The 27,692-nt window shown below is 43.9% G+C and overlaps 1 protein-coding gene across 2 annotated transcripts in view; it reads right to left on the bottom strand.

Annotated features, from left to right (window-relative positions):
* LOC306920857 (lysyl oxidase homolog 1-like) overlaps positions 1-27,057 on the bottom strand; it is a 63,729-nt gene extending 36,672 nt beyond the window's left edge. The window contains exons 1-3 of one of the 2 annotated variants that reach the window (XM_079497800.1): positions 20,558-21,551; positions 19,884-20,383; positions 143-251 (exon numbers count right to left, since the gene is read on the bottom strand). In XM_079497800.1, coding sequence (XP_079353926.1) covers positions 143-251; positions 19,884-20,383; positions 20,558-21,234 — 1,286 coding nt within the window. In that variant the 5' untranslated portion in view covers positions 21,235-21,551. Of the gene's footprint in view, positions 1-142; positions 252-19,883; positions 20,384-20,557; positions 21,552-26,892 lie in introns of those variants that run through there. The other variant, XM_079497801.1, reaches the window with a different exon arrangement.
* Between the last annotated feature and the right edge of the window lie 635 nt (positions 27,058-27,692).

The raw sequence follows: 27,692 nt of genomic DNA, 5'->3' as shown, positions 1-27,692 counted from the left end.
AAGTAACTGTGTGGTGCACGGAGCTTCGGTCCAGAGCGTCATCGAGGTCGGATTAAAGTTATAATAAGCTGTAAAGATCGGGTTAAAGTTATATTAAGCTGTAAAGATAGTCCTTTACTGTAGCATCAGTTGCTGGACTTACCTTGACAGGCATTTCTCCTCAGCAGCACAGCGGAGAGAGTACATGTGTGCCCTCTGGATGTATGTGGAGGCCTGGACATAGTTAGGGTCAGGAACCAGGTCAGGCAAACCTAAAGCAATTAACACAATTACATTACAGGTTATTGATAGATACATTTTGAAGCACCATTTATTTTACAATAAAAACTGTTCCATGTGTAAGTAAAATGAGTAACTCACATAAACAGGTGGTTTATACAATAAATCATTCTATTGAGAGAATCAGGCGAGGTTGACAGTTGAATGGTATACAAATATTCTCTATTCTCTACAGAATTATCAGTGTTTCACAAATGTATATTAGACAGTTTAAGGCCCGGTACCATAACTCCCTTCCATAGTCTTATCAACTTGTGGCAGAGAGTGGGCGACGCGTCCTGGTTACCACGTTGTCACTTAGGTTACTGCAGTGCGCAACAATGTTTTTTTCTTTCTTTTTTTTTTTTTTTTACTTTACTTGTTTATTTACGGGACAGTGCACGTTATTGAACATTACATTCATAGTACAATAATTAATCGACCATGATGGTCACGTTTCAGACATTTTTAACCATTGAATTAGTTGTGTATAAAAGGCACACAGGGTGGGGCTTTCACGTCTAAGGCTTCACTCACACCTTCACAACAAGCATACAACATTGTTGCATGGTAGATGTAAGCAACCATGACTTCCATTGGAAATGCATTGGGGCAGCCATGACACTTACAACTTGCTTACATCTTGCATGCAACATTGTTGCAAAGGTGTGAGTGAGGCCTTAGAGTGACTGGGAGGTTATTCCATAGGCTTTCCTTGATGGAGAGACATTCTGTCCGAATGTGGTCCGCCTACAATTGACCTCACAGTGCCCTCTGGTGTCTGACATAGTCACGTCCAGTGTCTCTCTTCCTTTTCCTTACTTAAATCATTTACACACCCCATGAAGCCGTGAATTCATGGAGATTTTCTAAGCCAATAACTTGATGCCCGGTGGAGTCTCCGGTATAGGACACTCAAAGAGTCTGCCTCCTACTGAGCCTAGTAATGACTGATGACCCGGACGTCAAGTTATTGGCTCAGGAATGTGACAAAAACATGAATCCAGAGCTCCGTGGTGTGTGTAATGTAATACATTGAAAAATAGAAAAAGTTCTCATCAGAGTACAGGTCTCCACTCTCCACCAGCTCAGGTAGGTTATTGCGGGCCAGCAATGTCCCGAATTCGACCAATCAGAATTGAATATTAAAAATCATTAGTAATTTGGCGAGTCTGAATGGCGATGTGTCGGAATAGCGGGCTTTGGAATGCCTGTGTGTAACACTGTAGCACCATCAGGAGGCATACAAAAAACAATGTTTTGCAAAAAGCTGCCTCCTGATGGTGCTACAGTTAAAAAGGTGGCATTTTTGTTCGTCAACGTAAAGAATAGTTCTGGACAAAATGTTTAGTCGGAATTTAAAACATTTTCAATTATCTATATGCCTATTCAAAATAAATAATTTGCTGCTGGTTGCATGCTAAAAGCAACCTTCCCAAAAGCACACTGGTGATGTTATTTCTCGTGTAAAACACTGGGCCACTCATTCATTAAAGTGTCCACAGCACAGTAGAGGTTGCTGAATCATACTTAGCCTTTTGGATTTAGATTTTCTTTTCTCTGATGTGCCACACTGGCGCGCTACCAATGTATGAATCAGGCATTACAGTACGGTGCCAAGGCCCGTAGTTCAAGAACGGGGCACACTGGAGAATAGCATTGGCCACTAATTACTTCACATTCCTGATGATTATCTTCGCAAACTGGCGGGTCATAGTTTTCTAACAAGACACTTGCATTCCCTAGGCCTCTCTGACTGAGTCTGAACAAATGGGGTTCATGGGGGACTGTTCTCCCCTTTACAAAAGACAAAATGTACTGTAGGCCTACCTAGAAATCGTCTCTCTAGGATAGAATTTAAACCAAAATGGTTTCAGGATTCAAATTCAAAAACAGCAAAAGTAGCAGATCCAAAACGCTAAAACTTTCGAGATTGCTGATCTGCTACTTTTGATGCATTTGTGCGACGCTGTAGTATGATCATGTAAGCCAAGGCATGACAAAGATAAGAGGTTTCTGACAACCATATACAGTATGTACAACCCAGGTAGCCTATTGTAACGTTTACAGGAACTGGAGGCAGAGACGTAATCCATTGTTCGAGGTTCTGTCTTTATTAACAGCAAATGAGCAAAACACCGTAGCTTATCAATGAATGAACACTCGTAACCAGAGCACACGCAACAACAACAACCCAGTTTCCCTCCTAGCACATCCACATGACATCCCGTCACTTCCCTTCCCAGTCCCGGAAGTCCCACACCACAGTCACTCCTATAGGCTGAAGCCGTATAGCAAGCCGCTACAACACTAGGCTATATCATTCTTTAACGTTTAGCCTTTTACCAAACATTTGATTCATAGAGAGGTAGTTCACACGACTCACTGGGAAGCCTTGCCCCTACTACGTATATGGCATACAGTATGATGTGATGTGCTGTGACACTAATCTTAATATAAACCCCTCACTCCTGCTGAACCTCTAGCATACTGAATGTAGGTTGACTGCTCGTAGCTGCAGGCTGTCGCATCTAAACCTAGAAACATCTGAAGCGCAAGCCACAAACTCCTTTCAGTCGCTGCAATCTACCAACCGTTTTTTTGAGTGAATGATACAGAGATAAAGCATGAGAGAGAATGGGGAAGGGGAGAGATAAGAGAGAGAGAGAACGCAACACAAGACTTTAGGAGGAATTTTAAAAAAAAGAGCAGGAGAGTGGGAGACAGAACATGCGTGCCAGGGTAAAACAACAATGATCTCACACCCCCGCTGTTTTTAAAGTGGGCCAGTGACCAAGACTGTCAGGAAAAACAGAGGAATCAAAAAGCAGGCCAGGGATGTCAGAGCTAATGTCTGTCCCATTTCCAGTAAAGGGCATGCCAGCCAGGGTCTCTGGGAGCGCTTATCGTCTTCCCCTGCTTATAGCTTGCCAAGGCCAGATGAGATTTAACGTGAGCTTGTTCCAGTGAACTGAAAGTCAAGCCATCTGACCTGTGAAGTCTGGGAGCTTTAAAACAAAAAGAAAAGTGCAAAACAAAAAAATAAATCCTTAAATTCTGCTGTATTATACTGTAAAAACTAGGGATGTAACACTATTGTCGTTATCGTGATATCGCAATAACAAAATAAATGTCTCAATGTTATTGTCCGCCTGTGAGGCTTCTACTATAGGTATTATTCAGGCCAAACATTGTATTGTTTGATTATTATAGTGACTCTCTCGCTGATCACTTGGTGATCTAAGCACAATTTGGTGCATAATTTAAAATGTATTAATTTGAAATATCTTGATAAATATTGTATCTTGCACTGGTATCGTTACATCCCTATAGTAAGCACCAATAAGAGCACATGCAGGGGAAGTGCTTGGTTCTGCATTAATTTCCTTCTCTGTTGGCAACAACAGGAAAGCTTTTAGTGGAAACCGGATTGGTATGTTTCCTATCAGCCGTTTCTGTGCCAGCCCAGGTGAGTCTTTGCTCAGCCAAGGGTTCAAATTTCCCCCCTTGATATCGGCCACATCCTATGTGTCAGGTATACGCATTACAGGCCAAAGGTGGTGCCCCATGTGCCACAAACATGTTAACACTATAAGGCATTGGTTCTCAAAGTGGGGTCCCCCATGAGGCCCTGGGGGATACCAGGGGAGCCCGAGCTAAATTACGTCACAAACATTTTAAACACTTTTTAAAGCATATTTGATACATATTTACATATTTGAATTTTCGTTTTTTCATGTCATATGAAAGCAGGGAATCATAGCTTCAAATTGACATATTGGTTGTTCAGTTTGACCCACCAGTTTTGGAGATATGGCTTATAGAGTAATGTCTTGCAGAAAACAGCGAGGTGAGAAAACAGGCTTGAAAGGTTCACTTCTGTGGTCTCTAACATTACACCTAGCTACACGTTTAAGCATTTATTTCATATTTACATGTCGATTTCAGCTCTCACTTATTTCAGACATGCTCTAGTATGTGAAGAGTATGCCTATGCTATTAACTCATTTTGAAAAAGAAAAAAAAAAAAAAAAAAAGGTTTTCTCCTCTGGTGAAGTCTTTCAGTAAAATCTGGTCACATTTGAGCAACTCTTTATATACAGTATATTTTTACGCCTTTTTTCTTTTTTGTTAAACTCAAATCTTTGCTTCTGGAGGTCCCTGGCACAGAATATTTTGAGGTGGTGGTCAGACACCCACCAACCATCTTCTCTTCTCTTCTCGCTTGGAACTTTGTTCTCTAGCTGCTAATCTTTGGAAAAGACAGGCTATAGTCTGTCAAAAAACATAAACCCAAATCTGTACAGCCTTAGACAGATGATGACAGAACCACATGGAATATCGAATACAGAACCTTTTTCATCAATTATTTGCATTTATGTTGAAGATGTTTCTTTTCATATAGAGAGATATTAGATGATTTGAATTAGAGTGTTGAGAGATAGACCACACAATATTATCACAAATGTTGAGGTCATTTTGAAATATAATAAATCAGTGCTATAGTAGCATGGTAACTTATCATGAGAAATCCTACAGAAAACAATACTTTCACAGCTTATTTTTCTCATGAAGTCCATAATCCACAGAGTGTATAAGCATCAGTTTATCTACAGCAGGGTTCCCCAATAGGCGGCCAAAAAAAAAAGGGAAAAAAAGGTTTTTGTTTTGTTTTGGGGGTCAGTAGCATATGCATGTCAAACTGGGCACCCCCTCAAGGACCACTGGTGGTCCCCAGACCACTGGTTGAGAACAATTTTTAATGAATTAATGAAAAAAAAAAAAAAAAAAAAGATTTGCGCGTGCGGACTCGGCCCCCAGCCTGGTTCCCTAGTCAAAATATGGCCCTTGAGGAAAATTTATTAGGGAACCCTGATCTACAGTATAGCTATTTTTAGGATTAGACTACAGTAAAGCATTTACATGATGGACCAGAACAGAGCAAAAGCACAAAGGTCTTGGCATCAAAATATCGGTTACTTACAGAACCAAGGTAAAAGTACTAAATGTGTCTCCCCCCCACTGTAGCTTTGTAGCTGACAGTGTGACTGCTACAGAATGCTGAATGGCATTCATTTTCAAAGGAAGCCGCAGCGACATGAAGATACAAAGCGATGCAGCCCAATGCAAACCTACAATCCAAGTTGAGCTGGCTTTAACTGCAGCTACAAAGCTATAAAAGATAACGTGTTGTTTAAACATTTCCACTCACCCTCTCTTTTCAAACAATTCCTGCTTTTAATGGGGGGAAAAACTAAATATTTTTACCCTCAGTTCCTTTATATTATTCTTGCTCGTCTGGCACATGATTGACATCTAACGGACGTGTTGATAGACACTTCAACAGCGACTCTGCGGGAGATCTACTGCTTTGTACCTGTGTATCTTTTGTAGCTGGCAGCTTCTTCTTACCTCTCCCCTATTTTCTGTCTCTGGAAATATTATTGTGGCATTATCCTTGTAGTGTTTGCGGTTGGTTAATTGTAGGACTGAAGCTCAAAGCAAAGCAAAGCAAAGTTACTATATTTACCCAGGGTAACTGGACTAAGCATCAGATACTTGTTTACAGCCAGGCCCTGCTAATAGAACATTTCATGGTAGTGGTTCAATGCCTTGCTCAAGGGCACTTCAGCGGTGGTAATTTGAACGTGCCGGTCCGGGGATACGAACTGGCGACCTTCCGGTATCAAGACCGCTCCGCAAACCGTTGCCTCAATGTGTTCTTGTGTGACACACAGCAAATCAACTGCCGGGCTCGGGAATCGAACCTGAGACACGCTACCACCGGGCATCAAAGCGTGGTATGCACATTTACCACTTGGTCATATATTCACTCAGAATTCATATTATGATGGTATTTAGCATTTTCATATGTAGATTGCGAAAGAAATATCGTCACATCAAATAGCTGCCATTAAGATCATTTTATTCAATGCAATAAAGTGGCGCTTCAAGCAGCAAAGCTCTTCCTCAGTGAAGTCTGAGTCATTGCATTAAATAAAATCCTCTTAATGGTGCGATTTGATGTGTCTGCTCTAATCTTCAAGGTATTCTTTGACTTCATTGGACATTGGGACGCGCATGCTTTTTAATTATTATTCAGCATTTATATATTTATAATAATAAACAAGCAGACATTAACATATGCTAAAAGGCACTTTAAAGAATCTGAAACTACAAGAAGGCATACAAATCTGACAGCAAGTCCAACAGAGAGACGCGCTAATTGTGAGCTTGCAAATGACAGCTTGAGAAATGGCTAATCTATTTATATATGAATTTCTGCGACGCATTGTTGCCATTTAAAAAATATTTTCATACATTTGAATGAAATGGAATAGGACATTCTGCATAGGTATACTTAAAGGACAACATTGGTTTTTTTCAACCAAGGTTCATGTTTTAGGTTGTTATTAGAGAAAGTAAAAGATGAGTGTTTTTTTCGTTTTAGGGGTTTTAGCTATTTTTGACAGGGGCAGGGGCATTCGAACATGGGGCTACATATGTTTTTGTACAATACAATACACTACAAAATCATATAGCGATTTCTTTTTTATTATTTACTATAGTCCTACTCGACCTCATAAACGTACATCTGGCCACAAAAGATCACGGGCTCTACTCAATGTGCGCGCGCACACACACACACACACACACACACACACACACACACACACACACACACACACACACACACACACACACACACACACACACACACACACACACACACACACACACACACACACACACACACACACACACACACACACACACTTTGCGTTTATTATTATTATAGTTATAATTATAGTTATAATTATTATTATTATTATAATTATAATTATTATTATTATTATTATTATCATTATTTTTTACTATTATTATTATTATTTATTTTCTCTTTGTCCTTTTTCGTTTTTGTGTTTGTATGTTTTGTTTTTGTCTTGTTTTGTGTTTTGTTATGCTTGTTTTGTTTTTGTCTTGTTTTTGTTTTTTGTTGGTATTTTTCATCCGTTATAGTTATGTTGAATATTAAAAGGGCTGGCATTATAAGCTGAAGCTTCTGCCAAACAATCCCTTTTGGTCAACAAAAAAAAAATATATATATACCCTGAATACATTGTATAAGGTGTGTTTATTTTAAATGACCAATAAACTTGAAACACACACACACACACACACACACACACACACACACACACACACACACACACACACACACACACACACACACACACACACACACACACACACACACACACACACACACACACACACACATTATTAACTTATATGATGATTTCAGGTGTGACAGTACAGTACATGCAGTACAGTGACAGTACAGTACAGTAGAGGGACCCCCTGGGGACCCCCACACGGTAACTTCTCAACCATTTCGGACGCGGGCGGCTCACCAGAACCGGGCCGGCACCCTGGGTGCGTTCCTGTGGGTCTGGAACGTCCAGGGGACCTCCACACGGAGTTGCACCACTCACTTCAAACGGGTGTGAATTGTATTATTATTTAAAAAAAAACATTTAACCCATTTAGGACCCTTATGTTTTCTGAAAATGTTCAAATATTATTAAAAAAATTACAAAAATGCTGGCAATATACTGTAGGCCTACATAGCAACAAGAACCCCAAAAAGGGGTTCCCATCCCCTTTTTGGGATCGCGGCATTAAACAAACTGCCCCGCCGATAAGTTGGTTCTGTATACAGTGGGGAACTCATGTTTTTGTTTGTCTTGGTGTTATGTTTTTCTGTACTATGTGTTGTTTTTGTTGTTGGTGTTGAACAGACCTGTGAAGATGAATATCCTTCGGGACAATAAACATTATTATTATTATCCTGAAGGGGTAAAGCACCAAAAGGGGTTCCCCCCAGAATGGAACATTTAAAATAGTCGATCTACAAGCTCAGCTATTTTCACTACTTTTGTGGGATACTCTTGTATGATGAATTATAGGGCGTTACTTTTCAGGATCCAAATTCAAAAACAATACTGTATGTATTGATATGAATTGGTGATAGAATGCATGCACGATACCTACAGTATACGCCTCTTTGGTGTAATGGAAAATTAACTTTTAAAAACAGGAATCACATGAAAAAAGACAAAGATTAAAACAGAGAAAGGGGCCCTAGCTGGCTCACATTAAGGAAGACAAAATATTGTGTTCGGCTGGTCTAGTTGCCCATGGCCTCTGGGCAACGGTTGTTGACAGCCAGCGAGCGAACAAACTGGCGTATGCGGAAATGTCCTCGTTACAGTATGTAGCCTCGTCTGTCATAACGAAATGAGCCTGAACCAATTAAAATAACTAGAGGCGTAAACAACGGAGGAGAGGAGAGACGAGGAGAAGAATATCCTCTTCCGACCTACAGTGCAGAAACAAACAAAGAAACGCTCGCACACGTTTTGTATTTTGGACAGTGAATATTGATGAATGCCAAATAGCTGATACAAGCTCACAAAGTGTCATGGTGGGGGCACGGTGTGAGCTTGTAGAATTTTCGAAAGACGCAAAGTACAAAAATGTGATTTGTAGACCAAGGGTTCCCAAAGTGGGGTCCGGGGACCCCTAGGGGTACTTGAGGGAGTTCCAGGGGGTACCTAGCTCAATTAGAGCTAGTTAGGAACCAAATGGACCCTTATGGGTCTGTAACTCAGAGAGTGTACAAATGGAACCAAATGGACCCGTTGTACACTCTCAGAGTTAAATTAACAGTGGGTTTACAACATAAATTGGGGTACCAGAGATAGAAATGCCATTAAATCGCGGGTCCGTAGCATAATGTGTGTGAAACTGGGGGGGTCCATGAAATTAATATGTTTCGGAATCACTGCTAGAGCCGTAGAAATCCTCCCTTATCGGGGTCACTGGCATAATGTTTTCAAAAGGGGGTCCATGGCCTTTGGGGGTCCTTGACACGAAAAAGTTTGGGAACCACTGTTGTAGACAATGTACTGACTGCGTGAGTTGCGTCGCTCTATGTCAGGAAGGGGTTAGTCTAGTGCACATGCTTAATTGTTGTTGTCACATGGCTGGTCTTTACATTGTATGTCTCAGGCTTAAATCCCTGTTGCATGCAGCTTAATTAAAGCCTCACTATGTAAGCTTTTGAGGGGCGCTAATATCTATAGACAGAACTGCCAGTCAAAGCAGCTGACTGGCCAATCACAGCGCGCCCTCGCCGGACATGCTTACATAGTTACATTAGTTACCAACTTGCAACCAGCTGTGAGAAATTTAAGAATTGGCCTGATATAGGTTTTGGGATGGTGATAATGATAAAGTGGTTGCTACTAGTTGCTTGTGTTGTGAATCATTGGTGTGTGGAGGGGTTCCAGGCCTGAAAATAAATAATTGAAGACCCGTGCTCTAAACCAAATTTACAATTTGTTCAGACCGGTAAGAGATTCGGCACAAACAAGGGACTCAATTATTTTCGCTCCTATGCCACCAAAATGTGGAACGCCCTACCAACAGTCATTAAGACATGTGAATCCCTTGACTCCTTCAAAACCGCTCTCAAAGGGCACCTACGGACGGCTGCAATTCAAAACTGGCCCCCGTAAAATCTGAATCCCCCCCCACCGCCCCCTCCTTTTTCCCCTCACTGTATATGTTTCTTTTCCCTTTTTACCTCCTTTATGATGAATTCCTGTTCTGTTCTTTGACTATATAGTAGTGTCTATCTGTACGTCTCTAAATGTTTTGATGAATTGAACATGGTGGACCCTCTTGTAAACAAGTGTAATGCTTAATATTGGGTCGTCCACTCACAGTTAACAGCCTTTAGGTCATTACACACTGGCGAATTAGCAACGCGAATTATTCGTGTGAATAATTCGCCTTTTTTTAAAACCAATTGAAGTCAATGCAAGCTTCCACATCAGTGGCGAATGTGCGAATGTGCGAAAATGCGACCGTTTTCGCTCTTTATTTGTTCGCTCCGGTGTTCGCTCCGGTGTCGAATTTTTAATTCGCGTCGCTAATTCGCCAGTGTGTAATGACCTTAAGTATTGAGTTTGTGCTTGAAATGTACTGTAATTCTGCAAACTGTTAATACATATTTCAATCAATCAAAATCAATCAATCAATCAAAAGTTATACAGAGTTACAGACCATTGACCATTTGGACCCCTGGTGGCCCCCGAACCACATGAGAAACAGTGGTCTATCTCAAAGCTATCTCGTCATTAATGGTATGGTGGGCCTATATCAAATCTGTATATAAACTTTATTTTCAAAACAGACATAATACACTGTATAGGCAGTTGGCTGAAATTGAACTGCACAACTTTTATACTTGGTACATTCGTGGGCTGGTTCTGGCTGCAGCCGTGAGTGTGTAGGCTGGTTTGGTAAATGGGTGGGGGCCCTGGAGTGTTTTCAGGCCCAGGGGCCCATGCATTTGGGATCCGTCCCTGAGTAAGAGTGGCCCCGTTACAGTTTCAAAGCAACCCACAGGCTCAGTACGTACTGAGCCTGTGGGTTGCTTTGAAACTGTAATGGGGCCACACAGCACAATACTGGTTCTTAAATGATTCTTAAAAAGGCAATAGTTCCACGAAGAACCATCACTTACGTACTGCAAGAACCATTTTATTTATAGTGAATGGTTCTTCGTGTTCCTATGGTGATTTTTGTCAACGTTTTTTGAGGTACCAGAAAGTGTTCCTCAAAGAACCATGCACAAAAAAGCAGATCGCTCACAACATAATACATTGTACTATACAGTACGCCTATAGCTTCTGTATGACATGGGGAGGGCACCCGATACCATGCATAGATTGGGCTCCAAATAAGCACAAATAATTCCATGCATTTGGTCTATTTGCAGGGTCTGATCCGGGCTTTTCTTGCTGTGATTCAATGTGAACGCATATGCGGCCCGTTTATCAGCCATTCCTTTGTGTGATTTGTCACATTGAAATACAGCACAAAACCACATTCCAGCACCTGGCCTCGCTAATCAGCCCCCAACCTCCTGGGGGCGACAGAGGTGCGCTGTCAGAACCGCTTCTGACTTGAGCCGCGGGAGGCACAACGGAGCGAGCTGAAGCCAGCGAGTCGCCGTGCCGACCTCGTTGAAGTCCGACTTGGCACCATCTGAGTAATTTACCAATAGGGACAGAATCGTAGAAGTGTGGCCAATCACAGTACGTATTTTCCGGGACTTGGACAGGTCACCTGACAGCACATGCCTTAACACTGGATCACCGAAAGAAAAGGCTGAAAGGAACCAAATAGACCCAAGTTACCAACTAGATGGGTAGATAAATGTATGGGTAAAATTTCACCTTTCAGCAGGTCAGAGGGAGAGGAGGTGACAAATTACTCTTTTAGATTATTGTTCATTGACTATATGTGTGTGAGTGCATGGGACCCGAATGGAAACAAGACCGCAAGGTCTTTCTTCGGAAATCCCTTAAAAAAATAAATAAAAAAAAAAAGCCTAGCTGTACATTGTGCTGTTTGCATTTCTTTCTTATTGTTTAATAAAATATTCAATCAATCAATCAAAATGGGTGCTTTGTGCTGATTTTGAGCCCAATCTATGGGCTGATAACGTGAAGATCGGCTGCCGCAAACAGACAGCCTATAGTCTACAGTGTGGCATGTCACTGTTGTGTGGATCAGTGCAAACACACCACCAATCGCAGCTCCACCCAAAAGCAATGTCATTATTTCAGTTCTTTATCAGCTCAAAAACAAACTTTATTTTCTAACTTCCTTGTCTAAGTCAGAACAGAAATTGCGTGAGGTATAGGATCAGACAGAGACTCGATTACCCAGCTTGGGAATGTGTTGTGTCAAGCTAATGTTGGGGCTTGGAGCCAGCGTTATAAACTACATCTTTCAACTAACTGTGAATCTTGCTGATTGGGGCCAGGGTCAATATATACTGTAGCTCCTTCCAAATGTCGGCTTATCAGTAAGCTGTCGAAGGCTGCTTCACTATCGCTCACCACTGCCAGCCACAGGAAAAAGCACCCCCCCCCCCCCCCCCTTCTCTCTCTCTCTCTCATCTCTGTTTCTGGCACAACAGCACCCCTACTGGTACTCATGAGTCACACATGAGTCACACACAAAAGGTTAACACATAGTCACACACATAGGCTTTGTACGCACATAAAGAACAACTGTGTTTCATGGCCGCCCCAATGCTTTTCCAATGGAAGTCACGTGGTTTGACCAAACACTTGTGTTTGATTGCCCCCCCATCACACACAACTGTTTGGTCAAACCACGTGACTTCCATTGGAAAAGCATTGAGTCAGCCATGAAACACAGACAGCACAGAGCATGTTCGTCTGATATGTCTGTACGAAGCCATAGGTTAACCTAGAGGTTAACACGGACATTGCTGTTCCTTGGAGTGGTTGCACCACTCAAAAATAGATGCCTCATTGGCCACATCCAGTTCGCTGGAGCCTTGTGTGTCGACGGAAGGGCAGAACAATTTACACTCTGGGGGCAGAAGTGCGCCGGAAGTGTGGAAGGCACGCTATGCCATGCTGCCACTCAAGTGGCCACTGGTCAATCACAGCGCATTTTTTCCGGGACTTGTTAGATCTGGACATCAATGTGACCAGATTTGACTGAGAGACTGCCATCGCGCAAATTACAGCTTTTCACCAGAGGAGAAAAACTTGAGTTAATATCACAGGCAGACTCTTCACACACTAGACTGTAGTGTGTGAAGAGTCTGCCTGTGATAGAGACTAGCATGTCTGAAATAAATGTCAGAGCTGAAATCGACATGTAAATATGAAATAAATGCCCAAACATGTAGCTAGGTGTAATGTTAGAGACCACAGAAGTGAACCTTTCAAGCCTGTTTTCTCAACTCGCTGTTTCTCTGCAAGACATTACTCTATAAGCCATATCTCCAAAACTGGTGGGCCAAACTGAACAACAAACATGTCAATTTGAAGCTGTGATTCCCTGAACGAAAATTCTAAAAAATCCAATGGCAGTCCCTCAGTCAAATTTAGTCACAGATTCTGCTCTGTGATGCACACGGAAGCTTCCGCTCATGCTTCCGCTATATGCTTCACAAGGAATCTGTGCCATCTGTGATCTCGATGACACACACCCCAGAGGAAGAGGCGTCTACCTTTAAATGGTAAATGGTAAATGGTGCATTTATATAGCGCCTTTATCCAAGGCGCTTTACATAGATTGTGCATTACATTCACCCATTCATACACACATTCATACACCGATTGCGGCGGAATCCATGCAAGGTACCAACCAGCACATCGGGAGCAATTTGGGGTTCAGTGTCTTGCCCAAGCCACAGTCGCCCCATACCTTTATATGTCTATGTTCTGTACCTCCGGCTTTGGGGCATGTGTATCGTATATGGCGGCTGCCATTTTTGTTTCCAATACGATACCATTCAAAGTGACTACTGGCCAATCACAGCGCATCTTTTCCAGGACTTGTCAGAATCATCACTTCCTCCTCAGTGACATCACTTCCTCATCAGTGACATCACTGCATGAACCACGCATCTTGAAAAGACATGCCAGGGAGCCCATAAGAGAAGACTTTTACGGCTCTAGCAGTGATTCTCAACCCGTTGAATTTCAAGGACCCCCCAGTTTGACATGGATTATTCTACGGACCCCCATTTAATGGCATTTAAATGGGGGTCCGTAGACCCCCATTTGGTTCAGGTCCATTTGGTTCCATTTGTACAATCTCTGAGTTACAGACCCATAATGGTCCATTTGGTTCCAAACTATCATTTAGCTGGGTCCCCCCTGGAACTCCCTCAGGTACCCCTGGGGGTCCCCGGACCCCACTTTGGGAACCACTGCCGTATAAGACACGCTGTGATTGGCCAGTAGTCCACTTTGAGTGGCAGCGTGCCGTGTCCGCCATATTGTAGCTCAATATGGCGGCCTCCATAAGATCACATGTCGCTCCAATGAACTGCAGTGGTGTATAAGGTGTCTAGGTTTTTTCTATCTATGTTTTGTACTGTATGACCCCGACCTCCCAGTCTCAGGGCGGACACTCTAACCACAAGGCAACTGAGCGATGACATAATACTATAATATTCTTGGGGATCCTTCTACAAACCCATACGCTCTCAGCATTATGCTGTGGTTCTTCAGAACTCCCCATGAGCTCCAACCAGCTGCGTCCCATGTTGTTCTGTTTCTGGTATGCAGAATGTCTGTGGTTTTGTTTTGTCATAATGGCCATATAACACGATTGCCTCAGCGGTGGTTTGGCGAGTGATGGAGAGTGCATGGAGAGGGGTTGCTTGGCAGGGAGCCCATGTGCACGTTGTGCCGTTAGCCCTGTCATTCAAACTCAGGACTGGGTCTAAATAATGTGGTTCTCAAACATGTTCATGTCAACAAGGACACCCAATTGTATATATTTGGCCACAGATCTCCATTTGTTTTCTTTCTGTCAAAAACGTAATTCAAAATGTGTTTTTTTTTGTGCTTTTTTTAGGACTTCCCATACTTTTCAAATCTACAAGCTTGCAATGTGGGCAGGAACCCCTTTTGGTGTTTTAAACATTATGTTATAATTTAGCTATTGAAAAATAGCAGATCTACAAGCTCATAGCGCGCCACCGAGTGGCGCGCTACGAGTTTGTAGGTCTGCTATTTTTGAAAAATCGTGAAAATATTTATTTCAGAAAACTGGAGGATTTAGAAGATTTTTTTAGACTTTTGAGGTCAGGCCTAAATGGGTTAAACTTGTGTTGCCGTAAACTAATGTACAGTAGCTGGGGACCCCCTGGTGGAAAATCCCTCAGGACCCCCTGGGGGAAAAAGCCCTTAGGACATCCTGGGGGGAAAGCCCTCAGGACCCCCTGGGGGAAAAAGCCCTTAGGACATCCTGGGGGGAAAGCCCTCAGGACCCCTGGGGGGGGGGAACCCAGATCCCACTTTGAGAACCACTGGTCTAAATAACCTTTGACATACACCACATTAACCCTGGCGTTGGCCATTGATTGTTAAGAAAAAAAGAAAAGCAGAATAGCCGATCTACAAGATCACAAGGCGTTGCATATTGTGAGCTTGTAGATCGGGTATATCTTTGCTACAACATCAAGTATGTATAAGTGGTTTCAAATTGAAATTCCATTCCACTATACATTTTTACCACTACTTAACTGTACTAAATACAATTAGCCATTATTCTGGCTTGAGAGGAACTCGAAAACCATACTTAGCCCACCCACACAGGGTTAGGTGTGTGATGGATTTATTTCCATGTTTCAATATTTAGCGGGTGGCTGTTGGCAGGTGTGTGAGGTGGTAGGTACTAGACCGTTGCCAAATTGGACAGGATTTATATAGTGCATAATGAACGAGTCTTATCACATTATGTGTCGTGCGTCCCAGTCTCCAACAAACCGTACAAGACTAGCTTCTTCTTTTTCTATTTTTCTTTATTTTTCTTTCATTATTATTATTTTAACATCTGTGGCAAAGTTACAGCACACTCTTCCGTTTGGTTTCATCTTAACCGATTTAGGCCTGACGTCGAAATTTAAAAAAAATGTCTTCTAAATCATGAACATTTTCTGAAAAACCTGTTTCTATATCAGTGGTTCTCATACTGTTTCATGTCAAGGACCCCTAGAATCATATTTGGCCTCCGATCCCCATCTGAAAATATGTTGTTCCAGGGACCCCCCCAGAAGCAAAGATTTTGTTAAAAACGTTCACTCTGAAAGAATATATATTCAAAGATTTGTGCCACATTTTCATGATTTTTCAAAAATATCAGATCTACAAGCTCGTAGCGCGGCACTCGGTGCCGCGCTACGAGCTTGTAGATCTGATATTTTTCAATAGCTAAAGTATAACATAATGCCTGAAACACCAAAAAGGGTTCCCGCCCAGAATGGATTAAATCATCTTTTAGCCTCGAAATTCACAAAGTTTTATTACAATTACAGTAACGATTCCAAATGGAATTCCTTGGCAAGAGGCTGAGGCAATAAAGATCTCTGCTGTTGCAGCTATTCAACAGCTCCCATTGGCTGCACTTCTATCACACTGGTTAAACGTTGTGTGAGAGTGTGAAGGCATCTGCTCAACATGCTGGCATCCTCCACTGTGGAGAAGAAAGGTGACTAAATGTGACTGAGGGACTGCCATTGGATTTTTTTGAATTTTCGTTTTTTCACGTCATATGAAAGCAGGGAATCATAGCTTCAAATTGACATATTGGTTGTTCAGTTTGACCCACCAGTTTTGGAGATATGGCTCATAGAGTAATGTCTTGCAGAAAACAGCGAGTTGAGAAAACAGGCTTGAAAGGTTCACTTCTGTGGTCTCTAACATTACACCTAGCTACATGTTTGGGCATTTATTTCATATTTACATGTCGATTTCAGCTCTGACACTTATTTCAGACATGCTCTAGTATGTGAAGAGTCTGCCTGTGCTATCAACTAATTTTGAAAAAAAAGTTTTTCTCCTCTGGTGAAAAGCTGTAATTTGCGCGATGGCAGTCTCTCAGTCAAATCTGGTCACCCATGGGCTCCCATGCAGCCCTGGAGGAGCTAATGAGGGTTGGTGGTGATGAGGCACACAGCAGTGATCCCCAACACCCAATAGAGAAACTTGACGTTTGTCCGGGAACGAAAATAATAATAGCAGATCTACAAGTGCACATAGTTTCACTACTACTTAAATCTTATTTAACCCATTTAGGCCTGACCTCGAAATTTAAAAAAATAAATCTTCTAAATACTCCAGTTTTCTGAAATAAATATTTTCACGATTTTTCAAAAAATAGCAGACCTATTTTTCAATAGCTAAATTATAAATTAATGTTTAAAACACCAAAAGGGGTACTTCCCGCCCAAAATGGGTTATTTGTGGAAATTATTAGATCATTTTTCATTATTTTTATGAAATACCTTTGAGAAGAAATGTAATTGTTTTTTTAATTAATGAAACATTGTGATTTTTGTTTGTTTTAATTTTTTTTGAAGTAATGTAGGAAACGGAAAACAGGACATAATGTACTTGAGACCCATATAAATTGGTCCGTGACCCGGTCCTGACCCACTGTTGGGAAACATTAGCATTAGAGAGTGCAACACACCTGGTCACATGCATGATCATTTTAACATAATGATAACTGAGAACACAAATTCAAACTCATCTTGTCTCTCAAGATGTCCTATCTGGATATACTATGAGGATGAAAGGTATAAGTGACATGATGTACTGTCCAAGAAGTGGGATCCGGGTAAATATGAACAATATTTTGAATATCCTTGAAATCTTGTATGGGGGTCTCTGGCACTAAAATCTTTTCAGATGGGGGTTTGCGGCCAAATCCATATCAATTTAGGAGTCCTTGACATGACAATGTTTGAGAACAACAGATGTGGAAGAAACCATTAAAACTATTTTTAAAGAATTGTGCAATATGTGCCTGGAAGACAGTATGAATCAGGCATCAGTTTCTCTGACTTGAGGCAAACAACCAGCACAGGAAACACTCTCATGCTCAGCATTGCATCATTAATACTGTATGCCTGCATGGAGCTAAATATACAGTATAGAGCGTCGCAGTCCCGCCCCCCTACGAGGACCCAGGAAATAATTCCCCGTTCATTTTCCTCATAATACATTTCAAAAAGTATTTATTTAAAGACATTTTTAAGCCTTGTATAAAGCCAACTCGAGTTGTGACAAAATCATGAACACAATTTTTTGGGCCGAACAAATAATTTGTTGGTTAATTGGTTGGTAATTGGTTTTCTTTTCTTATTTGTAATTATTTGTTCGGCCAAAAATATTGTGTTTGTTGTCATGATTTGTCACAACTCGAGTTGGCTTTGTTCGCGGCGTAAACGTCTTTAAATAAATACTATTTGAAAAGCCTATATGGGGAAAATGAACGCGTAATTCACTTCTGGGTCTCTCGTCGTCATGAAAGGGGGCGTGACTGCGATGTGAAAGGGGGCGTGACTGCGACGTGAAAGGGGGCGTGACTGCGATGTGACGCTCTATACTATATACAGTGTATATATGTTATTTTTCCCCTGCAAATCTATAACATTAAGGTCCTCCCCTAATCCAGTTAAGTGTGCGTGCCACCATGCACTGCCCAGTGACTGGCTATCAAAACAAAGATTGCTCATGGATTCAAAAGCACACTGTGCCTTTTGTGTTACGAAACATGTTCCCCCCCCCCCCCCCACCCCCTTCTGAGGGAGTGGTACGGGCACACGCACACACTTCACGCATACACCTCAACTCTCGTTTCCCCTCCACCTTGTCCTCATGACATAGCCTATAGACCTTTGAGCAGCCGCCAGGCCACTATCCCCCTCCCCTCTGCCATCAATCCCCCTGTGAGGTCACCACCCTTATACCAGACTAGTCGACTCTACGCCATTCAGGCCTCCTTCCCTGCATGAACCAATCTGTTTCTCTGTAGCATAGTACTTCCCCACACACCGAAAAACACACGCTTGCCTCGCTCACACACATACAGAGGGGTCCTGTGTGTGTGTCTCTCCGTACATTGGCAGGGCATTCACAACACCTGGTTTCAATAATTGTGTGAATGGGGAAAGGATGAACCTTCGAGTCCAACATTTGCTTTTGTTTGTACATTGAAAACGAGGCAGAGCCGATCGGGAGAATCTACTGCTCTGGGTTACTAAATCATTGATGGGGTCCCCCAGGGGTCTGACTGTACTCAGCCCCCTCCTTTTCCCCCCTCTACACCAAATCTCTATGACGAAAATAAAACACGTTGTGACTTGTCAATCGGCTATTGCCAAATGTGTATTATCAAAGAATGTTCACAGATATTTGTGACATGCCCAGAACATGCAGGCACACTGGGGTTCATGGGGTTACGGGAATTTATTTTGGTCTCGCGCAGATCAGATCAAAGGAGGAAACATCTGACTGAAATAAAGAGAAACCTAGATTGTTTTCCAGAATAAGTGGGATAGTTTAAGAAGTCAGGTGGTGCAGCTTTCCGGACCCTGGGGGTTCCAAGTTTCTCACATTCAAACCATTATGTCCACCGCTGCAAGACAACACTGCACAGAAATGGCAGGGGAGCCTTGCTTTATACTATACCTACTGTATCTTAAAAGGCAGAAACTGCCTTTGTGCTTGGATGAGCGTTTATAATACGTAATGGCTCCCTTTGCGATTCATTTATCTCTCTCTCTCTCTCTCTCTCTCTCTCTCTCTCTCTCTGAAGTGCTGCTTCACAAAGTTTCTGAAACACCAAACAGTAGATGACTTATCAACTGTTCCCTGTGTTTTGCTTCCGTTTCTAAATCTGTCAAACTTGTTCGGAAATCTTACAAGCCCGTTGTGAGCTTGTACTGTAGATTGGTTATGCAACTAAATATAGCAATTGATTGTAGCAGAGTAAAAAGTACAGTATTTGTCTCTGAGATGTAGTAGAATAGAAGTAGGTCTATAAAATATAGTAAAGTAAAGGTATCTCAAACTTGTGCTTGAGTACTTGAGTAAATTTACTTTCCACCACTGACGCCAGTGATGGGATGTGATGTAAACCTCTTGAACTTGACCTAGAACTTGTTGACAAAAAGAGGGTGACACACAGAAGGTTTACAATACCTCTCTGTTCCGGCCGGTACACACTCCCCACGTTGACACTGGGGTTTTCCACGGCCGCGTTCGGAGAGCTTCGACCAGGTTGTACGGGCTGCAAGAAGGGAGGTAGTTGCTGGGGTCTTCCAAAAGGAGGAAACTGCTCATACTGAGGGCTTCTGACCGGGGACTGAGCCGCGGAACCCGTCCTGTCCACACTGACCACCGGGCTGCCTTGGTTGGGATCGGGGACAGCGGGGACCGCGGGAGACGAGTCCCCGTTGAACAGGCTGTGCGTGTACCGGCGGTCCAGGCCGTCCGCGGGCGGCTGCTGCGGGGCGGCCCGCGGCTGCACCACGGCGGGATTCGGCACAGCCACATAGCCGCCGTAAGGCTGGTAGTAGCGGTAGCCGTCCTCTGTGTAGTCGGTCGGGGTGCCTGGGATCACGGGGCCCAAACCGACGCCGTATCCCGCTCCGGCGTAGCTCCCTCCGCCCCCGGGGTAGCTCCCTCCGCCCCCGGCGTAGCTCCCTCCACCCCCGGGGTAGCTCCCTCCCACGCCCCCGGCTTGGCTCCCTCCACCCCCGGCGTAGCTCCCTCCCACGCTCCCTCCGCCCCCGGGGTAGCTCCCTCCGCCCCCGGCGTAGCTCCCTCCCACGCCCCCTCCGCCCCCGGGGTAGCTCCCTCCCACGCCCCCGTACACTCCGCCACCGTAGCCTCCCCCTGGGAGGAGAGGCTGGAAGGGTGGCTCGTAGCTCCTGACCGGCTCCATGTAACTGGGGTCATAGGGCACGGCGGGGTAGGCCGGCTGCTGGGGGAAGGGGTACTGCGGGTAGGGATTATTATACGAAGACGAGGAGAAGGTTGATGACGATGACGAAGAGCCCGTGGAGGGCCTGAAGCGCGAGCCGGAGGACGATTGGAAGCGGCCGCCTCCGCCGCCACCCGTGCCAACACCTGTGCCCCCCGAGGTCTGTCTCCAGTTGTCGGGCACCTGTCCGAAGCCGAAGGGGTGCCTGGCCTGCCCTCGGACGGTCTCCGAGCCTCCTCTGGAGGGGGCTTGCCTGCGCACGCTCTGGGGTCTGCGTGGCGAGCGGGGCCGAGGAGCGGCGTCGGCCACCACGACTCGGGGAGCCCTCTCCTCGGGCTGCGCTCCGGCCGGAACGTACTCCGCTCCGCTGTTCAGCAGGCTGAACCGTCGACCGTTGTTCTCCCACTGGATCACCTGCCTCCACGGGGTGGCGGAGCCGTCCTGCCCCTGCCTCGGAGTTTGCCCCTGAGTTTGTGTGGCATCCTGAGCCTGTGTCGAGCACAGCAGGAAGCACAGCGAACATGCCACAACGATAGGCAGCATATTGGCCCCCCAAAGACACCGCATCAAGTAGAAAAATAAACTACCACCCCACCACCAGCTCAAACTCAAACCACCTGCAGCTCCGTCAGCAAAGCATGTGCAGCCTCTTTCCTTGCAGGGTATGGCTCTGATGTGAGTGCAGAGAGGGTACAAGCATTGGAGGGTTTCAGGCCAGTGGTTGAGTCCATCCGCAGGTCTTCACTGCCACCAACGAGAGGAGATTGTGAGTGCATCCAGGAGTTGTCATGCTCAAGAGAGGAGGTGAGAGGATGGGGGGAAGCGGGCTAAAGAGGCCCAACTGGTGGTGCTAGGGTCTCGTATCGCTGTGAGAAAACGTCCTGTCTCCCTGTTGCACTGCTAGCTGGCCTGTCAGTGGACTGAGCATTGCTCTCTGCCTTCTGGAAAGAGAGTGCCTGTACACTGCAGGCTTCTAGTTGCCTCTTTGATTGCTTACAATGGACTGTGAAAAAGAAAAAAGGAAAAAGAACCTCACTCAAACTTTTTCTTTTTCCTGAGAGGTCCCACATGGCCCTAGTGCTAGTGCTGTTTCCTGGCCTGCAGGAGCCAGGGCTCTGTGAGGCTTCCAGAGTCAACATTACCATCTGCAAAGGCACTCCGATTTATATCGCCTCTCACTTTCCATTGCTCAAATTCTTCTATCATCCTGAACAAGCACAGATGCAGGGGGGGGGGGCTTTCCTTGCCACACAGGTGTTTGAAGAACGCTCTTGTTATGTTGCTCATTTCGGAAAAGAATCTTTTGAAATGACAGTAATCATGAGCAGATGGGAAATAACTCTCATAACTAATGTGACCTCAGAGAGTAATTGTTAACAGGGGCGTACCCTTTTACAGAGAACTCTACATTAATGGAGTTTACACTGAACAACACGTCCTTGAGGAGGCATATACTGTTTTGTAGAGCATTGTGTGTGTGTGTGTGTGTGTGTGTGGGTGCGTGCGTGCGTGCGTGCGTGCGTGCGTGCGTGTGATTTCAATTCAAATTCAGTTCAACCATTTTCAAGCTGGAATCCCTATTTTGGGTATGTCATTATTGTCAACGATTTTCAATACTATTTTCACGTGAAAAAAAAAGAAGCAATTTCACAATGAAGAAGGAGCAACAAGCTCACAACATGGTTCCTCAGTCCGTTGCGTTCAATGGACAGGTGACGCCATCTTGTATGGAAAGAACATGGTGTGACATCGTATTGTCTTCATTATCGGGGGGCCATATATCTAGAGGCTCTGTGTGGGTCTTCATGGCATGGAAAAGTCTGGGAACCCCATGAATGAAATAGTGAAAACTGGTCTTCATACTGCAAGCTGTTGTGTGTTTATGATTTGCAAATAAATAAATAAATCCCTGTCTAAAACAATCATGTCTTTATGTGGAGCAGGGCTCATGTTCCCCAGAACCTCCTCCACCCTAAGACCTATCATGAGATCAGGCTGAGGTCAATTAGGCAACAGTGCTCATTTATTTCAGCATCCGCCTCCCTCACGCACACGCACACTCACTGACGCAGACGCACACACACACACGCACACACGCACACACTAACCCTAACCCTAATGTTTTACAATGGAGTTACAAGTGACTTTCTTATAGCTTTCCTGCCATTTCCAACTCCAATACTAACCCTAACCCCCCAGGCCCCCTCAATCTTTACCTAATACTAACCTTATTAACTCTAAATATCTATGTTAACCATGACATCATCATGGTGTGGTCAGGACAGTGGTCCTCCTACAATGGTTCATTTCTCAAGTTATACCATACTTTACTTTAGGGACATCTGTTGCTCATAAATATAGTAATACCTGCCTGGTACGCACCCACGCAGTGCGCACGCATGCACGCACGCACGCACGCACGCACGCACGCACGCACGCACGCAGTGTGCACGCACGCACGCACGCACGCACGCACGCACGCACGCACGCACGCAATGCTTCAGCCTTCAGTCCCCTCACAGAACACACTGAATCCACAAAGGACGTGCACACATGCAGAGGTCCCTCCAACAACACAGGATTGTGTGTGTGTGTGTGTGTGTGTGTGTGTGTGTGTGTGTGACTGTGTGTGTGTGTGTGTGTGTGTGTGTGTGTGTGTGTGTGTGTGTGTGTGTGTGTGTGTGTGTGTGTGTGTGTGTGTGTGACTGTGTGTATACAGTTCTGTCTTGCGAACGCCATCCAAGCAGCGCCATGATAGCACTCCTCTAGAAACTTACACAATTCACACAACTTGGGAGGCAAAAGTCGTCACAGCAACAATCACACTCTGAAAACAGACGGATTAGGACACCGCCCGGGCGGGCATGGCTTGCCTTGACAGAGTGTGTAGAGAGTATAGAGACAATAATCAGATTCCCTCCGTCCTGTTATCAAAGTCAGCAGTTTACGAGGTGTTTGCCTTGGCACGACCACTTGCACGCGCAGCGGCCCAGCATGCCACAGAGCAGGGCGAGGACATGCATTCCTCAACAGGACTGTAAGATTTTCTTTTTTTAAGAAGTGTATACTGTAACGGCGGGGAACCACTCTGCTTGAAACATGTCCCGGTAAAAACATGTTGATGCACACACTCCTTTTGTCCTGCAGTTCTTTCCCCTTGAAAAGAAAGGGGGGCAAGACGGCTCACGAAATAATATTTTTTGTGACGCTGATTTTGTGTATGAAGAGTGAGCTCTGGGGGAGAATGAATGAAATGAACGTAACAACACTGCAAGTAAGACGCGGGAACGCGGGAAGCGAACGCAGCTCGTACAATTAGAATAAATTACGTACTTTTTTAAGGTTCTTTTTTAGTTCTCTTTTTTTTAAGTTAAGTTTTTTTTAAAGTTCTTTTTTAGTGTGTATGTATGTGTGCGTGCGTGCGTGTGTTTTGTATTTTTTGTTTTCTTTAAGTTTTTTAACGTTTTTTTTAAAGTTACGTTTTTTTTAAAGTTAAGTGTGTGTGTGTGTGTGTGTGTGTGTGTGTGTGTGTGTGTGTTTGTGTGTGATACAGATGCGCCCTCTGGTGGTGGGCGGGTGGTGTTACAGCGTGACACACACACACAGACAGACAGACACACAGACATGCTAGGTCTCATAGTTAGTGCTCACTGCGTTCGCAATCACTGCGTTCGCAATAACAATCAGAACCATAAAAGTGTATGTTGGAGTAATATTAAATAACTAAAAGAAATAAAGGTCCTGTACTAGCTTCTTTGGGAGCCTCGGTTACCGTTTCTGTATTTTGGACGGCGGTACCCTATAGGGGTCCCTTGAATGCCAATCCAATCTCCATGGGACGCAGCTGTACCACTGCCTGGTCACGGTGAAAGATAACGTTGCTTGAGTGTGGATGTAATGTTTCAAATATGCATAAAGAAGCAGTAGGAGACCGTGGAAACGTGTGTGATCGGCACTAATCGGTGTTGCCGTTAAGTATGTTTAATCTATTTTTTGAAATTCTGGCTTCTCTGAAATTCTCTATTCCTCACTTTCCATGTCCTGCCTCCCGCACCGCGACTGGCTAGCTGCACATTGCTGTATCTGGGCTCAGACATTTTAACACAGTTTTAAAGACGAAACATAATGTCCTCTTCTTATTTGGAAATTAACATTGGGCCATAACAGGAGTTATTAAATATAGACCCACGGAAACATTAAAAACACCCAGCATGTACGCGGTCGGCCAATCAGAGGCAGTAACTATAGGACGCGCAGCTATCCAATCGAGAGACTGGTGGGACATAGGAGGTGAGCAAGAGAGAATTTCAGAGAAGCCAACATTTTAATTGTTATTTTTTTTTAAAAGTATGTTTCTCTGTGACAACCTCCCGGCCGTTGTTTGCGTTCGTTTCCGACGTACTTTTGTTAGTTCAATCACTTTTTGTTGTTTAGCTCCAGTTAGCTCACGTGAGGCGCTCTGGGTTAACACTAACACTAAGAAACATGCGCAGTTGAGACCAGGAAGTTGTACATGCACAAATTTGGGCATGTACAACTTCCTGGTCTCAACTGCACATGTTTCTTTCCTTCCATGGAGCACCATGGAGCAACATGGCGTTGCCTGTACGGTCTTCGTGTCTCGTCCTCTTTAGACAGTCCTTGGTTGTAGGCAGCCTCGGTCGTTGTTGCAGCCTTTCGGGGCTTAGGAGGCACTCCCATTGACTTAGGCGGCTTTTCTGGTAGCCTAGAGACGAGCCAGCCAATCAGAACTAGGTCACGCAATGGTCCTCATAGAAAACCAAGAGGATATAGGTCAGGTTTCACCTGACAAAAAATACTTCACGGCAACGCCAATTATAGTGCCGATTCACACATGTTTCTGCGGTTGCCTACTGCTTCTTTTTGCATATTTGAAACATCTCACCCACACTCAAGTGACGTTATATTTGAACGTGACAGTAGTGTAACAATCAGCCTTTACTTAGAAAGGTAAATAATTAGCTAAAGGAAAATCAACAGGATCGACAGGTGCTTATAGCTTAGTGAAACTTTATTTTGAAGCCCCACAAAGGCAATAATTGTTATGGCAAATGGAAAACAAAATACACTTGATGCACAAACGGGCTGTCCCTATCTTTCCCTATATAAACAAAACAAATCAAACTGTTATCTCAATAATCCCCTCTCACCCAACCAAGTCCCAATGTCTGTAGCATAGTTCCTTTGGTCCAAACGGCAACGGTCCAAAGAACATTCGGGGTACCCCTTATTAATTGTAATCCACAAGAACAGGTCACTTGGATGTATCTCACCGGCAGCAACCAATGGATTCCACACACTTTTACCGGCAACTCATGAAAACATCCAGCACTTGAAACCCTGCAGCAGTAGAGGATGCGGCCCTCTTCCACAGGCGTCAAATAGTTCTTGTTTCTGGCTGCAGCTACTCTTTAGTATTTCACTTTGTCACTAAAGCAACGCTGGCACCAGGGAGATCTCCTCTTCTTTCACCTGTTCACTAGTACACAGGGTGTTTGTTCTGCCCCTCCCCCGTGCACCACACCCTCTATTTGTAGAGTAGAGTGTGGCATCAATCACCCAATTAGCCTGCACAATCAGACCCAGTACCTCCCACATGAAATAGAAATGTTCATATCGACTTCAAAGTCAGCTCACAGGGATTCACATGTACTTATATCACTCGTATACAAAAACATGCATAGGCAAGCAACATATTATGACATAATGTGCATTTTGTCACAGTAGTACAGCTGCATCTATTGGAGAGTGGATTGACATTCAAAGGACCCTAGGGTACCACCATCCAAAATACAGAAAAGGTAACCGAGGCTCCCGGAAGGGGCTAGGTCCTGTACCTGCGTCTGTAATTCTTTATTCTCTTCTTTATAAAAAAGGATACACAAAACTGTTGCTTTTGAAATTAAATTGCAATATCTTTATCTGACTTAAACTGGATCAAACACAAATAATTCAATTCAAATAAACAATCAAGATTTGAAAATACATACAAATGTCAATGTACAAAGTTTCAAACTTAGATTTTTTAAGTTCTGCAACGTAAAGTTCCTTTCAATGTCTCCAATGAGTCAAGTATCACAAAATTAATCCAAAAGTACCGGAAATTGTACATCTTCTATTTTCCAAAAATCAAGTAGGCTAATCCATAAAGTCATCAAATAAAAAGTCAATGCATTGCTCAAAACAGGAAAACATATTCCTCACCCATGAACATTCAAGTCAGAAGGCCACAGCAGCCTTTGTCCAAAAGCTCAGTTCAGTGCTAAAACCGTCAGAAATGTTCGACCAAACTTACTTTCTTCTCTTTCACAAAGTTCTTTGGTCAAACTACTCAGTGGTTTAACAAATCTTGATTCTAATTAGTACCGGCCTTAACACAGCCGACGCGAATCGCGTATCAATACGTTATCAATTAATCAAACGTCGGGTGCGGATCACGTATCAATACGTTTCAATCACTTTTTTATAGCATACTTTCATTCATCTTTTTACCCACCCGGACAATGAAGAACCATCGCCCTATCATTGCTGCTTAGTCCCGCTCACGTGATCAGAAAAAACAACAAAAAAAAAAAAAAACCCTCCCCTCCTGAAAACAGGAGGGCGGGCCGCTTTACGTGTAGAAGCCAGTGTAATGGCTGCGCCCATGCCGATCTAAGTCTGTGTGTGAAAAGAATCAAATTTCACCTAACCTCGCCTCACCAGGCTTTCCACCTCGGACATTTGATTCCCCCCTCCCCTCCTGTTTCTCCAGGAGGAGGATCTTGCGAGGGGGTACATGCTCTCCTCTGTCTCTCGGAAAAAAACATGACGAACGCTGAACGGAACGCTGCCTGAACACATATGCACCAGATCGGCATTGCAATGCAACGTCTGCAACACACATGGACAGATGCATGTTTCCTTCTTCATACTGTAGCGACCAAACGATCCCCGAGCCTACAATACTACGAACTAACCACAGTATCGAGGGGCCGCCACGACAAGACAGTGTTCCGTTGGTG

This window comes from Electrona antarctica (genome assembly GCF_951216825.1).
Source record: "Electrona antarctica genome assembly, chromosome: 3".
Classification (NCBI taxonomy): Eukaryota; Metazoa; Chordata; class Actinopteri; order Myctophiformes; family Myctophidae; genus Electrona; species Electrona antarctica.
Note: the sequence above shows the minus strand (reverse complement) of the source record. Positions and strands in the feature narration are given on the sequence as shown.